The sequence below is a fragment of the Pseudoliparis swirei genome, chromosome 17, assembly GCF_029220125.1.
Source record: "Pseudoliparis swirei isolate HS2019 ecotype Mariana Trench chromosome 17, NWPU_hadal_v1, whole genome shotgun sequence".
In the NCBI taxonomy this organism is placed as follows: Eukaryota; Metazoa; Chordata; class Actinopteri; order Perciformes; family Liparidae; genus Pseudoliparis; species Pseudoliparis swirei.
Genome location: NC_079404.1, coordinates 13,365,441 through 13,385,776, shown reverse-complemented (window position 1 = coordinate 13,385,776; position 20,336 = coordinate 13,365,441). Strand labels below are relative to the sequence as shown.

At 40.8% G+C, this 20,336-nt stretch overlaps 1 protein-coding gene and 1 long non-coding RNA gene across 2 annotated transcripts in view; one reads left to right on the top strand and one right to left on the bottom strand.

The window, feature by feature from the left end:
- Positions 1-14,820, bottom strand: part of zgc:171482 (zinc finger protein) — a 51,092-nt gene extending 36,272 nt beyond the window's left edge. Inside the window, exons 1-2 of the mRNA XM_056435645.1 lie at positions 14,423-14,820; positions 1,480-1,596 (exon numbers count right to left, since the gene is read on the bottom strand). Coding sequence (XP_056291620.1) covers positions 1,480-1,596; positions 14,423-14,458 — 153 coding nt within the window. The 5' untranslated portion in view covers positions 14,459-14,820. The remainder of the gene's footprint in view (positions 1-1,479; positions 1,597-14,422) is intronic.
- Positions 5,878-19,038, top strand: LOC130207166 (uncharacterized). Its single transcript, XR_008834242.1, has 2 exons — positions 5,878-10,135; positions 18,767-19,038. It is a non-coding gene; the product is annotated as an uncharacterized LOC130207166 (long non-coding RNA).
- Positions 19,039-20,336: the final 1,298 nt, after the last annotated feature.

Here is a 20,336-nt window from a genome sequence, read left to right as displayed (position 1 = left end):
TTGTGTTACGGAATAAACGAGACACGCACTTGTGTGCTCAACTTGAGAAATTGTGTTTTGCCTTTTAATGCAACTTCCACACCGGTACAATTCCCGTCATTGTACAACAGAGTGCGGGGATACAAAGCCGAGATTGTGGTTATGAAAAGCAGCGCTGGTGAAAATGTAACATTTTGGATTGACGGGATTAAACAGTGTCAGATGTCTTCATAACTGGATCCTTATGAGGGAATCACTTCACTGTTTCCACTCAGCATGTGGATCATTTAATTGGTTTGATTACGTCTTTTTGGGAAGTTAAGTTTAGAAGTTAAGTGGTTTAGTTTAAATATACATCATGGCTGAACAGGACACGAAGAAAGACACTGTACTGTGCTCCAGTGCTTAGCTTGGATCCTCTGCCCTCGGGATTGAACCTCCAACCCCCTGATTGAAAGACGGACGTGCTACCCACTGACCCATAGTCGCCATGGGCTAAAAGCGGGACCTTGTGTCTCCATGGTTACCCTGCAGTGACCATCAATGCACACCCTACTCTAATGGACTGTGCATGTCTCTGCGTCTCTTCTGTTTTTAGTATCAAATCAATTTGGAGGAGTTCAAACTAGCTAGCAACTACCACCCATTGTAAGTAAATCGCTGACCTGCACGAGTATTCCTACCGCTACTTTAGGTACTTATAGAAGAGCATGAGGTCCGTTGCTGCCAGTGGAGTGGGAAAGGACTCCAGAACATGGGCCGTCTCAATAATTCATCCCCTATGATAGCACTCTTTTCTTTAGCCTGTTGTGATTGTCGCTGGGTCTCTATTTAAACTAAAACACAACTGTCTTCAAATGATTTGTTGCCACGTGTCTTTGAGCTACTGACCTCTACAGAGACCTTTTAGAAAGGGTCACTCTGACTGAGCTTGCCCATTTCTCTGCACAACTGAAGGCAGTGTGTTTCTCTCAGACGGAGGTTGGTTGGTAGATGCATCAGACAAATACACACGGCTGTTGTCCTTAATTATCCCCAGATAAGGGTCTTGTCCTCATTAGTCTGCTTGTTAATCACAATTGTGTCTTGTAATCATGGACAACCTCAATCTAGGACACGCACTCAAGCGCACATGCACATGTGCACGTGCACACACACACACACACACACTCACGCATCCTAGTTAATTATTGCACAGAGCTGATTATTGAATGGCCTCTAATTAAATTACTCTTTGGGAGTCTGCTGAGGGGTAGGCTACATATAAATAAAAAAAGGGCATGTGTGTTTGTTTGTTTGCAAGTGACTAGCATTACCATGCTGCATTAAGTCTATAATAGATGAGCACTGCTTAGAACGGCACAACCCCAAATTGGTACAAATAAGGCTGGGATGCCATTCGAAGGGGACAGTGCAGGAATCTGCTTGTCCAAGTCATCGTGGCAACATTTCTTTGTTTGTTTTGTGCTAACATTCCCGTAAAAGCAGAGAAGGACTCACCTCATAGTGAGCGGTGCGCTGGGACTCGGAGATGAGCTGGGCATTACAGATGTTACAATAGCTCTCTGTGAACAAGCCTCCATCCACGACGGCCGCAGACTTCATCTTCATCTGAGACTACACAAACACACACATATGAATATAATTACAATGCAGAACAGATTACAATGTCAGTGAACCTGTGTGTTCGAGGTCAGGCACGTGCACAGATAGAGCCCTAGTGGTGCTCAAGCACCAGCCCTTTTGCCCTGGATGAGAAAAGTGCCCTTTTTGCTGGAGCCCACTTTTTTTATTCATCAGTATTTAAGAATAAAAGTTACTCTTTCTGTCATCAAGTCCCCCCAAATGTGTTTTAATATCCGATGGGGCATTTATCTGAGAACTTCGCCCCGACATGCTCCGCGGCGTTCACGAGCTCACGTGCCCTCCCCCCCGCCCCTCCCTCCTCCTCCTCCACCTCCACTTCCTCCTCCGCGCAGTGCTCCTCGCGCCACGAAACGGCTGCACCTCCTTCTCCTCTGACCCGCAGCACCAGACACACAGGTCATGACGGTGTTTGTCCCCTGACGTTGTTTTGTTATAAATCAACCACAACATTACGCTGCTGAAAACATGACGTCACGACTGGTCCGACGTTTCCTAAACAAATAAACAAACAAAAACTCACGAAATCCGTGATTTCAAAGCCTTGCAGCTGTTTACTGATGTGAGTTATGTTTAGAGAATAGAGAGAGGGAGAAAGAGAGAAGAGAGAAGAAAGAGGAGAGAGAAGAGAGAGAGTGCATTCTTATTCCGTTCTATTTAACAGGGGCTAGTCTAGGATTTGCATGGCCAGACTGAAAAAAAAATCATAAGGCCTCTCTGGTATTGTTCAGAGGGATGTCTGTTGATGTCTATCAATATTGCTCATTTTGAAAATGACGTAAGAGGGCAATACGGATCCGTATCAGACCAGCGAGGAGGGCAATATGTGGCTGGCATGACGACCCATTAGCCAATCAGAACGCTTGTACTGTTGCTATATATAATAATTCATCTTTATTCATAAAGAAAATGTAAGCAAGTAGTCTGATGCTGCCCAGAGGAAATGCAGGTCGAGGATGTATTGCATCATCAGTGTAATGCTGCTTATGCTTCAACTCTGTCAGAATTCTTTTTGTGGCATTGGGTGCCCTTTTTTTTGGTTTGAGCACCTGCCCCCCAAAATGTCTGTGCACGTGCCTGGTGCATGGGCATGCATGTATCTCATCTCAATTTAGAAATAGTTGTCCTTCAGAATGACAGATTCGTCATGACAGTTCAGCCCAAATATATGTTGATCCTCTCTGTCAGAACATCCTCTCATGGAGGATTTTTGGCTCCAGTCTTGGAAACATTGCCCTGAGGCTCTGGCTTGAGATTCTGCATTTTACACAGTAATACACACATATATATATATATATATATATATATATATACATATTAGGAAAACCTAAATTGTTTGTTGTAAATATGTTCCATTGCAAAGTAGTATTTAAAGTTCAGTATATGTACACATTGTGAAGAATGGGTCTTTTAATGTTGTAATTGGGCAAGATGATCCTAATCTTCATTACATAATGTATTGCTGGGAGTTTTAATTATCAGTGTATCTGCGATATAACTATTAATTTAATGAAACACATATGTCGTGAAGTCAAAACCACTATATGACCTTGTGAACTGATCAGAGGTGAAGCAGGGTGTTTGACACCTGTCACCGCAGCCTTCAGTTAGTGCAGGAACACAGTTCAAGAGTTTGGACAAATTTAAGAACTTGGATTTTCCCAAATATGAACAAACATCTTCCATCATCTTTTCCATCTGTTCAACTCCACACTGAGTTAGCAACTTCCTTCCCAAAGTTATTCTCTGCAGCCTTACTCACAATTTTCACAAACAACATTAGAATTTTGTAATGACATTTGGCAAGCTGATACTTAAGAGACAATCAAATTTGTAACCCTTTGCAAAAAAAATCTGAGCTCTGGCAAGAAATACAAATGAAGTAGAGTGGTAGAGTGTAGCCAATAGCAACCTTCGGTGGGTATTACTGCCTCTGAAGTAAATTGTTAAGTGTCCAGCTAGATTTTCCGCTGAGAAAGGGGTTCTTTAACCCTCGTCGGTGCTGGAATTGCCTAACCAGTAAAACCTTAGAGACCTGGGAATCCAACTGGGAGCTGTAGCTCTGAAAGCAGTGCTTGCTTTCCTTTTTTATACTGAGTACTGTAATAGAAAATAGTTTAATGATGTTCTCTGTGGTCTTGTGTTCAATTTTCTATGCTCTTTATTCTGTGTGCCCTGTAGACACTGCTCTGACAGGGTTCGGGTGAGTAACGTGTCTGTAGGGAATGTTTCAGGAACATCCACCATTAAACCGGATGAGCCCCTTGCCCCAAGGAAGCGACAGGACAGGGTGCACATATTTCATAGAGCAAGTAACATAAATGTCATTGGAGGTCAGCTCCAGTAACTTTAAAATAATACAGTCTTTTGTCTGGCATGGTATCTAAGGATTGCTCCGTTAGTGATGAGATTCGACAAAATCTACTTCACGTTTTCAGCAGGGAGATGCAGTGAAAGAACTGGTATTATTTAGTTCAAGTCTTGTGTGTAATTTACCTTTTAGTTAATGCACTGGCTCTCACACACACACACACACACACACACACACACACACTCACTCACTCACACTGCTGTTAATTACCCCTGTCTGTTCTCCATGTCTGTTTAGTGCACTCTGGACTCTCCAATTAACTACAGACGGAATGAATATACAATTCCTCAATGATCTAGTTAACCGTACAGTATGACCCCGTACATTAAAATGAAATGGCAATGCAGATGCATTTGAAGTAGAGCAGCACACTAGGATAATATTCATTTTGTGAAGTGTTCCTTTTGTGAAGTGTCTTATAAGACACGAAGGAACAAATCTTTTTCAAACGGATATATTTTGCTGCAGAATTTGTGTCCTCAAGCTTTTTGTGACAAGAAAAAAAACCTTGTCTATCTGGAAGTCAGCCAGGCAGAAGCTAATCCGTCTTCTAATCTTCAGGCAAATTAAAAGAGATTGACTGCAGAAATATCTTTAGCTTCCTAATATCTCTATTAACTTTGATTATTACATGCAAGATGGAAGATGTGGACTAATTAATAGACTCAATATGCTGGTGAGATTAATAGAAAGCCAGGCTCAATGAAGCAAGAAGATGGAGAGAGGAAAAAAGAGGAGGGGGAGGAGTATAGTTGGTGCAAAAAATATATTTACAGGTGTGAACCAAACATAGCCATGTGTTATACTTAGCATCAGTGGCTGGACCCTTTCATATTTAAATTCATATTTCGATTCCTTCTTTACAGTTCAGCAATCTTAAATTGAAGTACATTTAGCATCTTAATGTTTCCTTAGATGCACATAAAGGTCAATGGAAACTCTGCAATCAATGAGGATGCCATATTTTCCAACCTCTTGTATTGAAAATATATTATCAGTGGGCTTTGCCACCTGCGATCAAATAAAAACGTGACATTTCCCATTGTTGGAACAGCTAATCAGCTAATTATGATAAACAAGCTGCACAAACAAAGCTTTGAATTTTGGTCACTAACGGTTTTCCTGTCGAGTTCCATCAAGCTGGGCTGTTTCAAGTGCAGGGATTGTCTTCACGAGAAGAGCATGTTGGAATTCAATGTTAAATAGTCGAAATGGTTAATTCTGAGAGTGTGAACTAAACACAAATGATAAATGAATGTTAATAAACCAACAATTCCAAACATATAGCTTGCACATGAAGATGGGGTTGGAGTGGCGGAGAGATTGCGGTTGGCTGTGTTACGCCTTCATATTTAAGTGGATGATTCCAATCAGTCAGCACAGCTTCTGAACTAATGGCTTCATTTTGGGTTGTTTCACATGAGATACTTTTGTCTTTGCTGTAATGTCCGTGTGAAACGACACAGACGCAGTCCAGAATGTATATGTGTGTATATGTACTCACAGATGTTTTATTTTTATTTTTGTTGGACAGAGGACAGAGATTAAAGTTATACAGGAACATCAGCTCAAATTAAAAATTAAATCAAAAACAGGATCGCAAAACCTATACAAGACTTAATGAATGCATGAAAGCCTGAGACATCTGAAGACAGAATTAACCTTAAGAGGGTTGTGCTTCACATCCAGTATTTGACATGGACGTGAACTCTGAGCCCTCAAATCTCTGGTCCACAATTGTTTTAAAGCTGGCATTGATTTGAATGTGGCTTGTTGTTCTTGTCTAGTAAATGCAACTTCTTAAACTGTTTTCTGTCGCCTGGGCTACGAATAATAATTTATTCGTAATATTACTTGCAACTAGATCGCGTTGCACGAAATGAGAGCTCTATGGTACTGACAGCGATATAGTGTCATGTATTTTACCAGCGGGGAGCTCCGGAGACACTAACATTCTCAGTGAAGAACTGAAAACACATCTGTTGCCTTTGAAAAGCCAAATCCTTGTTTCATTCCATTGTCATCTTTCTGGATTTGCACCGCCAGCAGTTTGGTAGGGTTCGGTGACTTGCTCAAGGGCACATCGATAGTCACTCAAGCCAAGACCCTACCGACTGAGCTACTGCTGCCCCTGGCACACAGTTACAACGTTAAGTAGAGATTAACCATGGAAGACTGAAAAATGGGCCACACTTAAAGAGCACCAGTGAGAGAGGCATAAAGAGAGACTGGGGGATACAAAGTGAGGACAGCAGGTGGTTGGGGCAGCAGGACTTGATCGTTTTTTTCTAATCTTGACCCTATTTTCCCACGTTGGAAGTGACTGATTGGGACAACATTTTTTTTATTTGGTCCAGTAGCCTATTAAGTGAGAATAAATGTAATCATATTAGGCAATACTTCATCATTGTATATCCACACAAAGTGCTTGTGTTTGCCATAAATGCTCAGACCTTATGGAGCCTTAGGAGCCTATCGAGAAATTGAATATGTTTCTTTCCCTTTTGATTGTTCCGGTCTGTTTGTTATCATTCATGGATGACTTGTTGCCGGAAGACGCCGGAAACATGGGTGATAATTCGAGGGCTGCGGGAACAAGTTATACATGACACAAAAACAAACCAGATCAGATGAAGCGAAAATTTAAGAACAATGTTTTATACTTTTGTAGAGTCCTTTCCATAATGTTTTCGGACATTTTTGCTCAATAAGGGGACAATTTCAAAAAAATGTTGTTCCCATCAGTCAAACACATGGGAAACAGAATATAGGTTGAAAAATAGCGAAGTTTCCCTTTAAGTAAGGATTTGATCGTTCCATTTCTGTGTTGCTGTGAACTGTATTCTCTCCTCTCTTTCTTTCTGTGGTCACAATCCTTTCTTTTTTGAAAGTGCTGATCTCATTTAATTGTCAAATTATGCATACAGTAGATGAAAAATAGACATCAGCCTGAGAGCCAATGACGAGTCTAATGAGTCACTTGTGGGGATAACAAAATAAAAGGTGGCAGGGTTAATAATATGGAAGCCTATATCGCAAATGCCCTCTGACGTGTCACTCTGTTTCACTCTTTGTAATGTAATCTTTTCAACACTCTCTATTTTTTTCCCCCCACCACACACACACACACACACACACATACACACACACACATACACAAGCTAAACCTCTCCTTTGTACTGTAGCAATCAAAGGTACTAGACTGAGGGAATAACATCTTCAAAGGAGCAGGAGCCCGAGTCTGAACCCAAATCCTCATTCATTCTGTTTGCTCTGAAGGAGTTCACCATGTACTATTCTTGCTCGATGCTGCAAACTGCAAACATACACACACTCAAATACAGCCAATGTACAAACACACAAGTCTGGCTTTGGAAAATAAAAATAAGAGTTCAAAGCTAAAGATCCAAAATGCCTGACACATACAGTGTGTGACTAGGGTTCCTCCCTGTTCCCTCATTGTCCATTTCAGTACAGTCAAACCAATAAGGTGAATTCTCTTTCCAAAAGGAAAGAGAGTGGCAGAGAAAAGAAAAACACACTTAACGCCAAGGTCACGTAACGCACCTCACAGTCAGTGTGTGTGTCTGTATTTCGTGACTGTCTCTCCCTTACCCCGTGCCCCAAATTTTATTTCAGAGGATTATGGAGCATCTTTATATTGACAGACTCAAAAACAGTCACACATATTGACAGTAAACTTTTCATCTTTCTGTCTCCTCCCCCCCAATCCCTTCCACCTCTTTTTCTCTGCCGGTGTTGGAAATGTGGCCTTGAGGGCAGGGATTATTCATAAAGTTAGACGTATCTACTCTAGCGAAAGCAAAGCAGATAAGCTACTATATTATGCAGCTTACTGCTGCAGTTACTTTGCAATGCAACTTGAAGTTAGACGCATTCATTCTTCTTCGAGATACTTCCTAAAAAAAATATGTTCTATAATATTTGACATAGGGTATATGTACAATCTCAGCTCACCCTTGCAAAAGGGATCAGGATTCGAATAAGACTTACAGAATAAATAAAGCTTAAAAACAAGAAAGGGCATTCTCACTATATTATGTTACGTGTATACTCAGAGGATCGTAATAGCTTTAGTGATTCACTGACTTTTTCCTGTTAACTATTTTAGCGTAGCCAACATGCTAATCCTGAATGAATTCCAATGACTTTGGTGATTCAGCAGTTCAAGGTTTTTACTTATCTTAGGAAATATCTTAACATTGTAACAATTGTAATACCCCATCTGACCTTTTATGCAACCATCACCAAGTGAACATGTTACCATGTCACCACATTGCTTCAGTACATAGCATGGCTGTAGACTCTTAGTCCTTGAATTCCACTTCTTTTATTCCAGACATAGTTATAGAAGATATTAGATAAAAGAACATTTGTTCATCAGTAGATTAATACGAATGAACATAAGCTCCCCACTAGTGCTCTCTCAGGGAAAATCAGCTTGTGTCGCAAATAATAGAAGTAAATTCTATTCATTAATTTGTTTGTTTCTCTCATAGACTTTGTAACCTCTCTGCCTTTCTCAGACCTTATATTTGGTGTGGTGGTGGTACTTTAATCTCTGAAAATCTCTCTCTGGGCCATTACTTGTTAATGGTATTAATAGCAGATCTAGCGCTTTAGGCCACAATATGGATTCATTAGAGGGTGAATAAAGACTATTATCCCGGGCAAAGTAAAACTTTCTAAGTTTAACCGAGCACATCTCTGCCTCCCTTTATCTATGAGGGTGTGCATGTGTGTGTGTTCAGTAACCAAGTTAATGGGGGGAGACGAAGGCGGCCCGAAGTTAGAATGAGGGTTGTTATGTTACTGTACCATATGGGGGGTGCCATGCTGAATGGCAACAAAACTATTGGGGTATGTCTGTTCCATTAGCAACTAATTGCAGTGTTTTTAAACTTCGGCACATTCTGTCCAGATGTTCTTATTGGGTTTTGTGTAACTTTCTTCCATTTTTTTCCTTCGCATTAAACAATGTCTTGGTTTTTGCACTTAACACCAAGATTCAGTACCAAGTGAATTTGGACTTGAGACTGCACTGATGTCAAAGCGTCGTCTGAGGATCCAACAACACCAGGGGCAATATGTGATCGATATAAGGAGGGTAAATATCCTGAGCATAAATATACTCTAGTCTATAGGGTTAGGGCTGTTGGCAGCATGTGGTCCTCTCAGTGTAACACACTTACACTGTTTATGCACATCGCTTCTGGTAAGCAGAGAGTGCAACTGGGACTTCTTCTTGGGTAAGAACAATATTATATTTCAATATTTTCAATGTATTTTCCATAAGCAAAACTTCCACGTTCAATATGTTTTCTACAACCAAGCAGATTGGAGTGAAATAGAGAAGGGAGCAAACTAACGTGCACTACCTCAGAGATTGGAAACAAAGATAAGATGTGTAAAACAAATCAGGCATACAATTGCATTATCTGGAACAATTGAATTGACACAAGCCGAATACTGCTTTGCTTTGACTTGCTTCTCTGCGAATCTCTCGGTATAACTCTCTTACTCTCTGTGTTTATTACCGAATTGATATGACTGCGAACACCTAATTATAAGTATGACGCTTTCCCTTTTACTAATTAGATCATAATAATGTCATTGTTCTGTTGCACAAAAAGCTTGACCAATAACAATATTACTACAAGATTCTGGTGGCAAGACTGGAAAGCGGAAGTATAAATAGTTTCAATACAACACGGCTGAGAGTTGATGATGTATTTTGGTCCTAAGGGGACATGTACACAAATATCCTTGTAGGATCAACTGTCAATCACAGGGCTCCGATTTCATATATGTGTCAGCGTGTGTAAGTGTGTGTGTGTGTGTGTGTGTGTGTGTGCGTGTGCGTGTGTGTCTGTATGTGTTTTCTTAAGTAAATGTAAGTTGTCATGCCTGCTGGAATCCCCACAATCAGGTAACATATCTGCCTATAAATGCACCTTTTTAATGGTGTGTGTCTCTGCATTTGTGTGACTGCACTTTCTCTCCTACAGCGTTCCTATGAACACACACAGAGAGCCTTGGTTTCTGATGAAAACATGGCAGCCTGCATGAACCACTGGGAAATTGTGCTGGAATAATTACACAGGTCAACGTCAGGGTAAAGTAAGTCCAGAGCAGAGTGTTAATAGACTATTTCTGTTGATTTCATGCTTGGCTGACGATATGAACCTTGGGATTGATTGAACTTAACTTTCACATTGGAGACATTTTAGTTTATTGAGTTTGCTGGTTGCGGTATTATCTAAGACTGGCAGAGTGCTATTACATTGAAAGGATTGATTTGAGCTTATGGCTTTAACTTTGAAGCACAGAACTTGCTTGGTCCTCGAGTGTTTGTTAGAGAACAGTTTCCAGCTAACGGGAGCTACCAGAACAGAGGAGCATCGATCATGCGAGTATCTGATCAGACAAAAGAAATAAAGTTCATGTTGAAAACAACCCGACAAGAACAGCAACTACAACTTTGAGATATTTTAGATTTAATTCAAGGTCAAACAAACAAGTTTCAATAAGATCAAATGAAACAAAGTTTACAAAAATTATATATTCACCCACACACCACCCTTTTAACAGCTGTCGGTTTCAGCTTTTTTTTTAAAACTCTGCCTCCATTGTCATTTGTTTTAAAGAAAACAATATGTTTTCTAAATAATGAGTGTGATCTACAAATATAGTGTATATATAAGCGTCATACTGCGCTGTGCTACTGTGCTTTGTAAATTATGACCAAACAGAGCTGCACACAAAGGAATATGCTGTTGATATGTACTGCAGGAGTTTGGACTGCATGATGTACAACACACGCACACACTGACATACACACATGGATGGATTAATTAAGGGCATGACCTCACAACACCCTAGTCCATATGAATATGAAGCTATGACCAAAGTACATGTGCATCTTGCATCTCTTCCTCAGTGTGTTTGTGAGAATGTCTATGAGCTTTTATGAAAAAAAATTACTAATTTAGACAAATTCAAAGACAGAAAAGAATGATTTCCACATCTGATGAACATATTCGTCTTTCCTCATTCAGTAATGCACCCACAATATCTCCCTCTCCTTCCCTCGTTCCCTCCCTGTCTGGCAGCAGGCCAGTTTTCAAACATTGTGATGGAGCAAAAGAAAATTGATTTCTCAAGAGCTCTGTCTGTTATATCCGGATATGAAATAACGAACCAGTTATTAGTTTAACACTGATATTAACATGACAAAACAACCATGTTAAAATATTAAAGATGTCTTATTCTGGTTGAGAAACTCAAGAAATAATCGAAGATTGAGAAACTGCCACTCGTTCAAAGCATGACACTCCTTATCAATACTGCACAATTTTGACAATATCTGCTTTATTTGAGAAGGAAATAGGCACAAAAGCTCTTCGGAAAGAGTTGGCAGTGCACTGATGCTGCTATGAGACAGATTCAATAGCTTGATCGTGTAGACGGGCACAACAGGCGGTCCCATATTAGCTATTAATGAATGTACACTAGGAAAGGTCGAATGGCCCACACATTGATGTACATGGACATACACACACATTCACACAGATGCACCCATGCAAAGACTGGCATGCACACAGTTTTCAGAAAGGTCACAGCATACGGTGTGTGAGAAAAATATATTTGAAGAAGATATGCTGCCTGTTGCTATGGAGCACTCAGCAGGAAAACACACACACACACACACAAAAGACACACACCAGCACATGAGATGCCTTCAGCCTTAGAGAAACTAGAGCACTTGCAAACCTACAAACACAAACACACACACACACACACACACACACACACATAAACACTAGTTATATCAGTCCATGTCCTCATACAAAGTATAGCAGACACTTTTCAGAAGCATCATTGCCTTCTATTATTTCTCACAAACTTTGTGTGTGTATCTATCTTTGTGTACCTGTGCTTTTTTGGTATGAATAAAAGGAAAGTGGGTACTTTCCAAGAAAAACAACACTTTTTGTTTTATTCCTCCCGGACTGTGTAATTTATGCCAGTCGGTTAATCAGATTCCCCCCAGATACCGTTCAGCCCCTCATGAGAGACAGAAAGCGGGAGAATGCAATCGGCTTCTGTACTTCTTGATGGCTCGGAGCCGGCAACGGCTACGCTGCATATGCTCCACATTATCAACATGATAATGAACTGGTTTTATTTTCTTTGGTATTTTTTCCTCCTTCACTTCAGTATTAGGTTTGATGTTACATTCAGTGCAGTAAGTGACATCAATACAAAGTGATACATTTATATACAGTATATTCTAATGCCGATATATTTACTGTGTAAACAAATATTCTACAAAGCTTGAAGGGGAACACACAACGAAACATAGAAAAACCTTGCCTTTTCCTCAATTGTAATTTAATAAGATATGGTGAAACAAACAATGATGCAGATATGTATTCAGCAACAATCTTTAGCACTGTTCAATTGTTAGGATGTTCCAGCCAAATGCTATATATTGCTTTTATTGTAAATAAACTGAACATGTGGGGTTTTAGAATAGGGCGGCAATCAACAGGTATTTTCATTATCGATCAATGTGCCGATTATTACCTTGGTCAACATAAAGTCAGGAAATGTAATTAAAAATTGGAAATTGTGACCATCACAATTTCCTGAAGCCCAAATTGCAAATGTCTTGTTCTGTTTGACTAAAGCTCAAAAGCCAAATATAAAGATGTTGAAGATTTCACAAGACAATGTAAAGGAGCAAATCCTCCAAATTAAGAGACTATATTTATACACATATATATTTTACGAGGATATATCAGTCATTTTTGCTTGAACTTTTAATTAAGTGATTATCAAAATGTTCTTTCAATTGACTTATTGATTATTCAACTAATCGTCCCGACTCTAATCTAGAGCTGTTGTTTGTTCTGTAGGAACCTTTGATGGCCATTTTTCACAAACTTCTGACATTTCATTGACCAAAAGGTTAATCAATTATTTGAAAGATTCCCAAAAATGAAAATTATCGTCAGGTTAAGGTGCATTTCTCTCTCGCCCTGAGCCAGTCGGCTGCAGTGACCTGAAGTACAGTAGAAGTCAGCACATGCTGATCGAAACAGAGCCTCAGATGGTTTGGCTTGGAAAAAAAGACCTATAGTGTCGACGAGCAGGGGAGCTGGTAATCAATAACATGTTCTTTTCTCAGGCCTGAAATAATAATCGCATGTGAGGTCTGATTGAGTGATATTTAGGGATAGCTTGTTCTGTGTGTGTGTGTGTGTGTGTGTGTTAGGGTTTTGATCCACGGTGACAGGCAGGCGAGTGTTGCGTATGTATGTGTGTATGAGTTTCAGTGTGTGAGTTTGTGTGTGTGTGTGCGTGTGAGTATTTATGTATGCGTGTGTGTGTTTGTGTGTGTGTTAGGGATTAGGGCCTGGTGACAGGCAGGCGAGTGCTGTGTCGAGGACATAAACTGGGATCATCCTGCCACAGATGACTGTTTGGGATTGACGCATTCTTCCCAAAGTGACACATTGCATTGAGTGGACTCTCGATGAGAGGGATAGAGGCGAGAGAAAATATGCAGCAAGTATCAGACCTAATCCATAATAAATCTGACCTGTGTCTTCACATTTCACATACATTCGTGACGGTGTGCCAGAGCTTGGATTTGAACTGCAATGAAAAGTTTCTGAATCATGAGGAAAATCATCTCATTTAAATTACTGCAGACACCCAAGTTTCATTTATAAATTCAAACTACTCTGGAGCTGAAATTAAATGAGCTAAATTATTTGAATAGCCAGTTGGGAGAAGATTACGGTTTTACTATATTGATAATCAAATAATAGTTTAAGTATACTCTTTCAGGCAGAAATACCCTCTCTGGTTTCATCTTTTCTAACAGAAGGATGCGCTGCATGCTTGTGTCACTGTAAACTGAATAAATTACACACAAAACACATCTGGGGACATTGGTCACTGTTTGTCAACATTTTATTGACCAAACAATTAACCATATCCAGAACTTATCAAATCACAAGTTGCATGCAGCCCGACACCAGTCGCTCCAGAAATGCATAGAACTGAAAGCGATGTGATATTGTTCAATGAAATACCCAAGAAGGACACAGATAGCACGATAAGAAAAACTAGATCCTATGAGAAAAGATAGAGAACGTAGATTTATCTCTCGATTAAATACCAACAAGTTTGCAGAGGTAGCTTCAAACTCGACTTACAGCCCTGCAGCAGGAATATTATATTCAGCTATTGAGTGATTCAAGGAGACACAACCTTCAGTAATCTGCTTGCAACAGATAGAAGAATGACTCAGATATCAAATAAGGGTAAATACTGCATCTGTTGAACCAACTCTCCTGTCAACATTGCGCCTTCACGTCGGACTCCATCACTCACCTTGCGCAGAGGCAGCGACTCCTCTCCGACCACCATCCGCCAAACGTCTGTAATCCTTCAACACACCTGTGCCGTCAAATCCGTCCAAACTTAACGCGAGTCCGGCCAGCTGGAGCGTCCTCCGTCCCGCTGCTCCGCAATACAGATCTCTTCTTTGTGCCTTTACAAAATACAAAATAAAATCGCGTCGTACCCTCCAATAAAGAAAGAAAATACTGAACCAAATAAAAAAATAAGTCCCTCGCGCTGCTCTGTCACGTCGTGATGCGCGTGTCCTCTAAAGCCCTCCGCTCTAGTCCATAGTAGCCTATCGCGGAGGTAGAAGCTCTGTTGATATCATCCACTCCTACTCCGACCGAAAGGCACCGCGGAGGGAAAACACAAACAAAGTGAGCTATCCCAGCGTGAGGGAGGGCAGAGGAGGGCAGAGAAGGAGAAAGTGTGAGCTGCCCGCACCGGGATGAATGGGAGACGGGGAGCGCTCTCGACTCGCACAGTGCGCGCGGTAGTGTACACTGAAGGAGCGACTGAGTGAGTGAGTGAGTGAGCGAGTGAGTGAGTGTGAGTGTGAGTGGGAGTGGGAGCAATGGTCGAGAGTGTAGGTTTCCGCACAGTGCACCCACATGAATATTATCTTACATACAAATGAACAGAGAGACTGAAAGAGCGCCAACATTATTCCCTGTAATGTAATTATTGTTGTACTGACATTGTGTTTCCACAGTGTGATGGGAGACTAATTAAGTGTGCTACAGTCACCTTATCCCATTATACTGAACAGGCTGTTTAAGCCTATGAAACATCGGTTAGGAACCACTGTGTTGGCGGTGTGCTGTGAATAGGCTCATTCCTCAGCCATATGCTTCCTGATGGTGTTTGTATGGTGAGTTTCTGCAGATTTCCCAGCATGCATTTGACTGAAGACAATGTCCAGTGTCTCGAAGAGGTTGCTGGGAATTCCTCTTATATCCCTATGGGGATTCCGATGAATAAGCATCCTGTGGTATTTAGATCCACAACACTTTGTTGCTGTGCTGAAACACTGTAAGTCAAAACCTGCAATATGAAGGCAGCACATTGGTGTGAAACAAATGTGTGATGGTCATTTTCCTCTAGTGCTATTTTTTTATAGAATTTACAATGAGTCGATCAAATTTGAAGAAAAAAACCACATGTTACTTTATTGAAGAAGGCAAAATGCACACCATCTACTACCAAAAGCTTTATGATTTCAAACCAAGACACACATTTCATAGCCATGACTAACAATAACCACACTTCATGGAAAAGGGCATTAATTCACTGTTGATTACAAACACTTCCTAAAGCAATCAAATACAACACCTTTCGAGCTTAGTTGAAAAGAATTACATTTCTTGATTTTTTAAATAATTCTTCTGTTAGATTATCCCAGGTCTTTTGGAAATGTCACATTTTTTCGCGACTGTATGGATGTGCATTTATTCCGGCAGAATGGGCGCCCATTACACGCTTTCTGAGGCTGTGACAGCAGCTCTTAGTGAGGAAGCCAAACACTTCACAGCTCCGACAATGTATCCGGGCAGACGCACACACGCACGCACACACACATATACACACGCCCCCCCCCCCCCACCACACACACACACACCCACACACAGATCTAAATGCACACGAATCCTGTGACACAATGCACATCGACGAGCCAATTTATCAAACCACCAGCCGAGGCCAGCCTGAGGATGTTTGGTGCCAGCATCGGTCTGGAGAACGAGGGCGGGATGTGCCTGTGCGAGTGTGTGTTTAACTTGTCTTTTTTCCCCTCTGCTTTTGCAGTTAGGTCATTTCTCCAAACACAACTTCACTTTCAGTAAAATGCATCACCTTTGACCCTGATGCCGGCTGACATGGCTGCATGACAAGAGCATTTTGAGTTATTGTGATTGTCAGGAGCTTTGGAGTAAAGAAGTGTGTTTTAGTCTGTTAAAAAGAGATTGTGAGCAAAGGAGAGGCGCTCGTCTCTGTCCTTTGTGCTCCCCATTAAACCGCACGATCAAAGTTCATTCTCAGAGCTTTACAGTACTGACAAGCCCAAACTAATCCATGATTAGAGAGCTGACCGAGAAGACACAGAGCAGTGCTTGGAAAGAGGTTGGGTTCAAATGAAACAAGAACCACCAAAATGGGTCTAATGTCTGCAAAAATATTCCCTCTGAACATTTTACTGGGTTGACAGGGCACACCAAAATATTGAGTTAGTGAATATTAATATTGTAACACTTCTCATACTAGCATCAAATATACACTTTTGGCAAAGGATGTCTTAAAGTATTAGTGATAATATGAGGATTTCATAATAATATTACTATTAACATTGGCTTTCCAAAACTCGTGCAGTACAGTCTGGACTTTTCTCTATTAAAAATCTAACTTTCGGTTGGAGAAGTAAAGCCATGTAAAAACAGGTACTAGATTTTGTTTCCACTCGTGCACCAACTCCGAGCTGAGGGAGTGTTTATATTTAGATGAACTGTGTGTGTGTGTGTGTGTGTGAGGGAGAACATTTCAAATGTTAGTCTCCAGATTTTGTGATGTCGGACTCAGTGCGCTGCATCTGTTGGGTTTTGACTGCTGGGAGACTGGCCCGGTCTGCTTGATGCCGCTCCAAGGTTCGGGGGCAGCCTGCCGGCACTGCCAGTTGGTGTCAAGCCCGAGCGTGTTGGGTTGCTTTTTGGAGTTGAAAAAAAGTAAGACCGCCTCCAAGAACCATGATCCTAAAGGTATTTACAAAACTGATATGCTTTTGTTTTTCCACCACAGAGACACAGACATAAACACTGACAACTCAGACAGTGCATGCATTTGTGGAGTGCACACTGTGTGTTTGTAATTAGTCAGGGGAACATAGAAATAAAGGGATACAGACAAATATGCATCCATGTTCTCTCTTTCCAATAAAGTGTTTATTGGCAGCAGGTGAGGGGTAATCCAGAGATAGAGTTTTTATTTCAGGAGCATCAGCATGTCTTATACACTTACAGCTCGGATCACTTACAAACAGCCATATATAGCGTACAGCTGACATCGAGAAGACACAGAAGGAGCTAAATCAAAATTAATGTGATCTTGTAACCACTCAAAACACCACACGAGGAAGGAAAAGCGAGGACAGAAGAGTAATTGATATCTATGGTGTCAACTCCAACACAATGTTACCCTTGTGATTAATGTCATCTTCCTTTATTATACACAACTTATTATAGCTTAAACATAAAGCCCTGCTCTCTTTTTTTACCACGAGTTTTGCAAGAAAGGTATGTTCCTTATGTCGTAGGTAAGCACAATTATGGAACATTTATATTCATCAACAGCTCTCCATAAACAAAAATGTATTCCACAAACAATGCCACTTCATTTGTTTAAACCCTTACAGTAATTATTCATTTGTCAAGTTATTAGCTTTCAACCTTCTCATTTTCTCACAACTCAAATTGCTTGGCATGATTCATAACGAGGTGGCAGATGGGTCTCTGTCAGCCCCTCTGTACAAACATGATACTTGTCATCAGATGTCTGGAGCTGTATTTTTACACTTACGACACCTGCTTGATTGGAATATGCATGAGAGTCATTTGATTGATGTGTGAGGAACACACTATTTTTGAAAGGTGGGTATTAATGTCTACCTTATTCATTTTATACCCAAACTTGATCATAAGTCAAACTCTGCACATTTCATGCCAACATTTGTTGCTGATGCTGAACTTGTTCAGTTCTTTTTCAAAGTAATTATTCTTTCCCTTCACTCAATAGCATGGACAAGTTTGCCGTTACACCCACTGAAATTCTGCACTTTCCTCGGGATATTATCAACTCCATCCTGCTTTTGGAGAGTGAAGACTTTTGTTGACCTCAATGCACGATCATGTATTCTCCTGCGCTGCAAAACTGTCCTCCTTTCCCTGACACTATGGGCTGCACCTGGTAGCTATCGCCATCTAGAGGAGGAGTGAGCACAGTGCAGTCTACTTGTTAGCCCTCGTTACAGGTGACCTATATATATATATATATATATATATATATATATATATATATATATATATATATATATATATATATATATATACATCGGCACGTTCACAGGTAGATCCCTAGTGGTGCTCAAGCACGTGCCCCTTTGCCCTGGATGAGAAAAGTGCCCTTTCTGTATTCATGTCAAATACACATTATTGTGGTCGTCATGCTCCGGTTTATATTTTTCTGTTCTTTAGATGTGAGACGGGAGCTGTTCTTCCAGAAAGCCCGTCGGCCCAAAGATGAACGTTACGAATTACGATTAAAGTCTCCGTTTGATTCCTTCTACAGGTTGGAACCGACATGCCACGTTCAGCGAGTCCAGAAGGCTGAGCCCTGTGTCCGGCTGCTGGGAGGCGAGGAGCTTCCAGACGGACTCTTCAGGAGCTGCTGGACGAGATGCCGGCTCATGTCTCCTGTCCTCGGACTCCAGAGGACGTCATTCATGCTGCTGAGGTCCAGCGGCTGTGGAGACGTCCTCCTCCATGTTGTCTGTTCTTTGGTTTTGTTTCAATGTTCTCCATCCAGTTAGGAGTTTGGTATAAAAGCATCATTTCATATACTGCCGGGTTCTGTTACTTCCTCTCCTATTTTCTATTTTTGTCAATGAAAATCTTGTAAATAGAAATGATGCATTGCTTTAGTTGGATTATTTAGAGTGAAGATATATGTTGGTATTTGTTACTGATGGTTGCCAACTGACATGACACGTTTTGCCATGTCGGATTTTGTGTACGATAAAATATCTTTGTGGTCATTTAAGCTATGTTTGGCAAAACACAAAACAAAAATATAATCGTCTAATCGTTTATCCGTTATGAAGATGAAAAATGAGCACTGGCGTAAACTGGGAGGGGAGGGGGGGGGGGGGGGGTGCGGCGGTGGAGCCCCAACGAAGTCGCCAACAGCTGCAGGGAAACATTTAAACTAAACAATGTTTCATATCTTCTCACTTTCCCCCTTTATAAACCTTTAATTGTGCGACAGGAGGGTTACTTGTTAAAGAAATAGTTTATGGGATAGTATTAAGTAAAAGGAGCAGATGTTTGTTGAATAAGTGACGTTTCAGTCAAAACAAACCAACTCATTGTCCAATCAGATGCGTCTCTAACACACCTGGTGTGATGACGTCACGCTGACGCATGATTCAATTTCAGAATTAAGAATTAATTAATTAATTTTCTTCAGAAATTTAAATGTAAAATCTGTCATATTTGATACCCTCTAAATAAAATAACATTGTTTTAAATACACTCCACTAATAGTTAACACATACCACAGATATCCAGCGACTTTTAAGACATTCCGGTCCTTAAATAATCTTTTTACAGAGAAACCTCCACCACATCTGTATTTTTCAAACAGGCCCCTTGACATTGTGAACTGTTCAACTATAAACTCAAAAGGTTTCACTAGTTTCTCAACTGAGAAAGTTTTAAATGGTTTTAAGGTAAGAACCAATAACAAAAATGCTAATATAAATATAAAACTTACCTCTGGCCGCCTGCATAAGTGGTCCTCCATTCTCAGGCTTCTCGGGAGGAAGTCAGTAACTAGAACGAGATTCAAGGATAACTTTCAGCTAGCGGTCAACAGCTCGAGGAGTTAGCTTCACAGCTCTGGTCAACGAGAGGGTTCAAGCTCGGGTTGAGGTCAAAGTGCAAAGGAGCCAGGCCGGGGTGGTAATCGAGAATCGGGAGAGTTCGGTGGGCCGCTTCACTTCTGGGCCGGTCGAGAATTGTATTTGTTGACATTTGTCACGTTAGTCCATCTTCTCTTAAAGTGGGTTAAACACGTTCCGCATTCTGACACCACAGCCTCTGCATGGGTTGTACCATGCGAGGAAGTTCACCCCTCTCAA